General features: G+C 27.8%; 1 protein-coding gene across 2 annotated transcripts; it reads right to left on the bottom strand.

The window, feature by feature from the left end:
• Positions 1 to 942: 942 nt before the first annotated feature.
• LOC107453988 (uncharacterized) lies at positions 943 to 6,476 on the bottom strand. 2 transcript variants are annotated; one of them, XM_016071017.5, is made up of 2 exons: positions 6,283 to 6,476; positions 943 to 2,796 (listed from the first exon to the last, which is right to left on the bottom strand). In XM_016071017.5, the coding sequence occupies exons 1-2, from the start codon at positions 6,289 to 6,291 to the stop codon at positions 2,032 to 2,034; spliced, it is 774 nt and encodes a 257-aa protein (XP_015926503.1). In that variant the 5' UTR covers positions 6,292 to 6,476; the 3' UTR covers positions 943 to 2,031. The 2 variants fall into 2 exon arrangements, with proteins under 2 accessions (XP_015926503.1, XP_015926511.1); XM_016071025.4 differs by lacking the exon at positions 6,283 to 6,476 and adding an exon at positions 6,067 to 6,221.
• Positions 6,477 to 7,715: the final 1,239 nt, after the last annotated feature.

The following is a 7,715-nucleotide window of genomic DNA, read 5'->3' as shown; positions in this document are numbered from 1 at the left end:
AAAATTTATGAATGTAAATTTTACAAGTAAAATTTAACTGCTACTTTTAAAATTTTCATTATTTATTTATCTACTCGCTTGCTTATATTTTTATTACTGTCTTTCTTGATATATAACTTTAAAAACATGTATGATAAAATTATTGCATGTGAAGTATTGAAAGTAATTATTGATAGTATTAAAAGTAATTATAAGTTTTAAAAAAATTATTTGTAAAAATATATACTGAAAAACAATAAAAATAAGCTTATAAAGTTAGTTAGACCATTTTATAACAAATTATTTCAATTGTGTAAAGAATTAATCATAAAGAAGTTAAAAAGAGACTACTATGCTTCTACTATAACTACTATAAGACCTTCGGCAGGAAAAGTCTGGTTTACAGGGTGCTGGGCCCATGTCTAAGCGGTCATGGGTTCGACCCCCACCGGCCAAACACTTCCCGTGTAGTAAATGGTAACTGGTGTGCGTTAAATCCATTGGGTCAGTTCCACTTTCTCAATAACAAATTAAACCTCTGGGGGTACTGAATCAGCGATTAATCATTCTCTGATTCAGCTTACGGTTAACAAAATTACGATCTGTGGATGAATGCATGCATGTATGAATATCTCCGCCCTATAAACGGGTGTGACGTGTGGGTGTGAAAGAAGGTGAATTCTTGGCCATAGATGGCGCCATTGGAAGCAGGAACAATCGCACCGCTTGCCTTAATAGCCTAGGATAACAACAACAAAATAGACCTTTATATTTTTCCTATCCACATAGTGATTTTCTCAACTTACAATTGAAATTCAATGCATTTCAAAATAAATGCTTAGGATCTATAGTTTTTTTCATAAATCTTGATAATATTCTAAATTTTTTTAATGTATTAAGATAATTAAAATTAATAATCATAAAAATTAATATTTAAAACGATGAATGACAGCAAAAAAGAAATCAAAATCAATAAATATTTTATTAACATTGCTTAAATACAAACATTTTATGTAAACATACATTTAATAAATAATCATAAAAATGCTGCAATAAACAATATTTTTGACACATACATCAATTTCATTACGTCATTTTAATAACATTTTCAAAAACGCAGAAAGTTGACTATTGGTATCTTGTATTTATTCACTTTTATTCGTTTTTCTCGCACTAGAAATTTAAAAAACAATCCAAAATTTACAATGAAGCTTTTAAAAAATTAAATTTATACAGTCGTTGCCCAAGCGCCAGCACACAGGAAAAACTTTAAATCCATTTTGGAGAAAACCCCACATTTCTGCTTAGTTCTATTAAAAAATTTGTTTGAATAAGAATATGTAACTGGATATTTATTAAACAGCATAATATTAAAATAAAAATTTTGAAAAATGTGTTATTAAATCACTGAATTTTCAATTGAAAAAGTAAAGAGAAAAAAAAAAACAGATTATTTATACCTTTAAAGTTCAGATTTTTTTGGTTATAAATGAGACCCATCAACTAAAAAAAAAATGCTTGATAAATACGTTTTTGTAAATTCTATGATTCCAACACTTATTTATACTCTTCATAGCTACTTGGTAGCGAGAACATGTGCGTTAAATATTTAGGTATAAATGTAAGTTCTGTTATTTCGTGTTTACAGTCAATTACAAATAGTTACTACAAATTGTTGTACGAGTTATGTAACTTATATAGATAATTCAATCTTATATTTTTCTTTAAAAACAATACCAAACACCCCTTTGGAACACTATCCCAAATATTCCCAAATTATTATGTTTTTAGACTTAATTTGTCATCAAGATATTTTGCATTTGAAATTATTTGAAAATACGTAAAATGCTTTTTTTATATTAAAAAATAACAACTCCTTTGCAATTACCATGCAATATCTGATTGAACTGCATAAATATCTTCTGAAATCATCATCTAAATATCGTATCACCTGAAATTCTATTACTCATCCAATCATATAGACCACTAACAGTCTATTGGTCACTTATTGGCAAACTAATGAGCAAATGTTTTGCAGTGATCGAGTACAGTTTATTCATGTCCACCATGTTCCTTATGGGCTCCTTGATATTGCGGGCCAGCATATCCACCGATTTGCAGACCTCCTCTTGCTCCTCCAGGACCATAGCCCACTAGTCCATTGACAAGACCAGGTTTCCTATCAAAGAAACTGGTTTCGGCTGGTCCTCTGGCTGATTCTTGGCTGTCTTCTACCATAAAAGTTTTAGATTCTCCCATGGATCCCAAAAAGGATTGTCCATCAGTAGCGTGGTAAGAAAAACCTGCAGGTAATATACCACCTCCAGACTCTTCTGGTTTTCGAGCAGCAGCTTGGAAACCATTGTTTCCAAAATAACCTGCCTGAGGAGCTGGACCACCATATCCTTGATAACCATGTGCAGGAGCTATGAAATTATTGGCGCCATTGTAGGCTGGCATTTGTCCATTATATCCAGTTGGTGCTGGTGCAGCATATCCAGCTTGTGCAGGAGCACCATATCCAGCTTGTGCTGGAGCACCATATCCAGCTGGTGCTGGTGCAGCGTATTGGGATGGCGCTGCATAGCCAGCTGGAGCAGCTTGATGAGCAGCGTCTCCGAATTGTAAGAATGAATTCGATCCACTAGGGTCTCCTACGGAATAAGAAAAGGCTCCGTTTTCCTTCTGATCAAATTGAACTTTCACATTTTCCTTGCCAACAGTTTGGGAGTAAGATGGTGATAGCGTACCAAGTCCAATAGAAAATGGCTCTTCTGCGTTGGCAAAAACGACACCAAGAGCAATGAGAATCAGAAACTGAAAGAGAACAAAATATTAAGAGACACATTAATAATTTTTAAAATATAGTTATAACTCCTAAATAGAACAAAAAAAAAATACGTAAAAAGTTGATGATTAAAGAAAAGTAAAATGCGAAAGAATAGGTTTTATTTTATTTCCAATGAAAGTTAAGAAATAATATAAATGTTAATAACAATGATATAACTGGTATGATATAATATCAGATTAATATCTCTAAATCAAGTTATTTCGCTCAAATTATTTCATACTCATTCAAATACATAGAGTATGTAGCTATTATTGCTGTTGTTGTTCGATCAATTTAGTAAGTGAAAAATTGTGTGTTAATTTAACCTTAAATTAGAATTAATGGCATGATGAATAAATTATCTTAATTGAAATCGAACAGGGAATTTTATATTCAATAAATGACATTTATCAAATGTAATTAATGAAAATTTTTATATTTTTTTATGAAACATATTTTTTATTTTTTGCGCAATAAAATAACAATTGAAAATTAACCAAATTAACCAAAATATAAAAATTGAACGGAAAAAAAATTAAATTAAAACAAACTATCAATGTCACTAAAACAGCATTGAGAACAAAACGGGAAGAGAATATTTCAATTCAAAATCATTGAAATGCCGTAGGAAAATAAATAAAAGTGAAATTTAATCAACCAAAACGCTTATTACATCACATAAAATAAATATCTACGGCACAGTGATCACATTAACTACGACAACTATTAAATAAATAACTTGGTTAATAACATAGATATGCTTTTTAAATCATTTTTTCCAAATAAGATGTTTAAATATTTCGCGTCTTTAAGAAATTTTTAAAGAATAAAAATAGAGGTGAACGAACTGAGTTAAGATATGTTTATTATAAAGCTAATCTAAATGTTTAAGAGTTTAATTATTTTTTGTTTATTTTATATCTAAAGATTCTAGAACCCATTTTTGAAACATTTTTTTCAAAAAAAGATGTTTACAGTTTTTTAAATATTTTTGTGACATTTTGCATTACGCTAAATATATTATTAAATTCCTATGAAACATTTATATTTTAACTCTAAGTTTTAAAGAATAAATGTTTCCGCCATAATAATAAATTTATAATATTATAAAGAATAAAAGTGACTGTTAAGGATTTCAATTTTTTGTTTAATTAAAAGTTTTAAGGAATAAAAGTTATGCCATAAGAATAAATCTTCCACATTACAAAGAATAAATGTGTTATTTTAGAATGTAATACCTATGCAAGGAATATTATCAAATTCCTGCCTGTTTTTTTCTTAAATTTTATTATAACTAGAAATATAATAATTCTTCATTATTGCATTTATTTTTAATAAATATGTCCAAATTTTAAGTATTTAACATTTTGTTACTATACGCATTTAAAAATTTACGAATCTTCTTAATTCATAACTTCATATTTTTTTTAAAAAAAATCATGTTTAATTAAAATAACTAAATTATACATAGACTGTAAAAAATTTAAATACACAGTAAAAAATCTAAATGCACATCCAAAATATAAACATACTGTTATCGATTTTAGGTTTTTAGGTACATTGTTTCAAATTTAGAATTCTATGAAAACATTATAATGATGGAATCGCTTTAAAGCTTGCAATTCAATTGATGTTTACTTTATCATTTGAGTTACTTTATCATTTGAAGTTGAAAGAAAATCTGCAATCTCTTCAATTTTTTGTAAGTTAAAAAAATAATTATCATTATTTTGTTAAATAATTGAGAAAAAAAATTGTTTTGTGCTCTGAATCACCGCAAGGTGTATTCTTATTTAATGCATTTTTTTACATTTCAGCAAATCAGAAGAGGGGAAAAATCGTATTAGATATTCAAACGCTCTTTTTTTTTTCTTCATAAATTCAAATGAAACAGTAAATACGTGAATTATTATCTTTTCAATAATTGATATTACCTCTTTCTCCCGATTACTCTAATTTAGTCAAAGTTCAAAGCATAATTTAATAAAACATTTTTTACGAAATATAATTAGGAAAATAAAATCAGATTTATATTTCAAATATAATATTGATACTAGTAAAAGATTTAAATCATTTACCAGGCATTTAAAAGAATTTAATAAATTTAAGGATTATTTATTTTTTGTAAAAGATAATTGTATTTTTCGGCATATAATAAAGATTTTCTAATTTTAAAGCTTTAAGTATTTTTCAATTTTTTAAGTTTTATTTTTAGTTGTATTTTTAAAAGGTAGACATAGTTATTCATAAAATTGTATGAACCGTAAAATATAAAGAAAGATAAGAAGAATAAGTAGAAAGATATTTAAAAAAGATAAGAAGAATAAGTATTATTTTGATTGTTAAGTTTTTTTGCAAATGATAGTTTCAAAAAAAGGAAATTCGATATTCTATCAAGAACAACAATTATTTAATTTTAAAAAATCTTAAAATATGTTTTTACAAAAAAATTTCTATCAAAATCGAAACTTTTGCAGATTTAATCCGCAAGAAACAACTGGAAAAAAATTTCTCTAAAAATTTTAAGCTATTGTAATCGATAACCATATAAAACAGAATGCTGAAATTCCATTTGAAAATTATTAATTTTCTGTACTACTAGTAATTTATTTTTAGTCTAATATATTAACACAAATAATTCTGAAATAGTTGAAACTTAAACAAAAGGTTGAAAGAGTTTAATTTAAAAAAACGCAACAATAAATGAAAAATATAAAAAATTATAAATAAAATATTACAGGAATACACGCTGTTCTTATGTGTATGCATACGTATGCGTATAAGTTATGCATACGTATGCGTATAAGTTTATAACTTCAAGATACTTATTTGAGATTTTAAAAAATATTAATTTGAAATGGAATTTTTTGATAATTTAATATTTTTGATTAATATATCTAATATTGGTAGAATTGTGGAAAATTTTGATGGTTGTGAAATTTAATACTTCTCATTAATGTATCTAATTTTCCTAAAAATCTACGTTTCATTTGAGTTTATCTAGTTTTCACCGTTTGTATTATGCAAGATAACGAATTCACATGAAATAAACGATTGTATAGATATATAGATATATGTTCAGTATGAGTTTTGTTTAAAAACTATTTTCAAAAATTTAATTTAATTAATTTAAAATTATAAAAAAATAACCGTTTGAAATAGTATTCACAATAAAACTAAAAAATATTTTAAATGGAAATATCAATATAAAGTTAAATTATCCATATTTCATTTACATTTCAATATCTATTTCTTACCTGATTCATGATGCAATATAATGAAATCACAAAAAATGAAAGTCCAGAAAATAAACAACTAAAAATTACTTTCAAAAATCTAACTTACTTAATTTAAAATTAAAAAATAACCATTTGAAATAGTATTCACAATAAAACTAAAATTTTTTTAAAGAGAAATATCAATATAAAGTTAAATGATCCATATTTAATTTACATTTCAATATCTATTCTTACCTGATTCATGATGCAATGTAATGAAATCACAAAAAATGAAAGTCCAGAAAATAAACAACTTCCTTATTGATCAAGTAAAGATCAAATACAGTTCTTAAGTGGGAAGGTGTTTGGGGTTTTTATAGTTTTTTACCTGTGTGTCGGTATGCCACGCTTTGAGACTGGCCTTCGTTTCGGTTGTCGGCACCACCTATTCTCCGACGCGTATTAGCCGACCTAATTGGCGAGATAAACACATATCCAGCCACCGGATCTTAAAATCATTTAGGACAGAAGGGTTTTAATGGAGAATTAAGCGCACAATATATCTTGCACCTTTTTCATCAGAAAATTCCAGAATTAAGAAAAGCCGAGTATTTCATCTTTAAACTAATACGCGCATTACAGCACTTTAAAAAAAAAATGAAAATATTTTTTTTAGAAATGAAAATCACTATTTTTATGCACCAGGAGGTTCCACAATCCAACCCCCCTAATTGCTTCTCATTCATCCTTTTCCCTCAGTCAAAAAAGAACCATCATTTAATTTATAAAATGTATAATTGTCAAACTTTATGTATTTCGTTGATATTTTAATCTTGAAAAATAATATATAAACCAGGGCTCGAAAAGCCGCCCGTTCTCAGCGGTCAAAAATTCCCCGCCGACAACGAATTTCTCGAATCCAACGTCCGCGCAGACGGCCATTTTCCCGTTAATGTTCGTGATATATTTTCAATTTCAAACTCAAAAACACGCGGTACCCTCGGAAAAATTGACATTCCAAATAACTTGACCATTGTCATTTATAAAAGAAATAAATTAATTCATAAAAAAATACTAGGTTACTATTAGTAACCTGGTATTTCTTTTATTACTGTAAAATGTAATCCTAGTATTTGTAATCCTAGTAACTACTAATTAATTGTGCAATTTACATAAATGTTTGTAATAAATAAGAGAAAATTATATTTTTATTTATTTTGAAGTTACGGGTTAGTTTCAAAGGAGGACGGGTGTATTGTTGGACAAGCCGTCCTCGAGGACGGGTAAAAATTCTGAGTATTTTCGAGCCCTAATATAAGCTTAAGAATACGGATATACAACACAATAAAAAGTAATAAAAGAGAAGTAATTTTTCTTGTTAAGGCTGTTTTTCGAAGTCTCCGTTGCAATATGATATGTAATGTGCACGTTAAATTTTTTGGTCACCATGTTTCCGTAACAAATTATCATTTGAGAGTACTGAATTGGATATTGATCCTTCTCTGGTTCAGAACAAAATTACGATCTGAGGATGAATGAATGAATGGGTCAGCCTTAAAAACGGGCTGTGTCGTATGTGTGTTGCAGAAATCGAAATCTTGGCCATAGATGACGCCATTGGAAAACAAAAACAGTCCCCTCCCTCTGCCTCAATGGCTGACGATAACAACAGCAATACTTTTTCAAAT

The sequence above is a fragment of the Parasteatoda tepidariorum genome, chromosome 1 (assembly GCF_982258835.1).
Source record: "Parasteatoda tepidariorum strain Cologne lab strain chromosome 1, Ptep-v5.0, whole genome shotgun sequence".
Taxonomy (NCBI): domain Eukaryota; kingdom Metazoa; phylum Arthropoda; class Arachnida; order Araneae; family Theridiidae; genus Parasteatoda; species Parasteatoda tepidariorum.
Note: the sequence above shows the minus strand (reverse complement) of the source record. Positions and strands in the feature narration are given on the sequence as shown.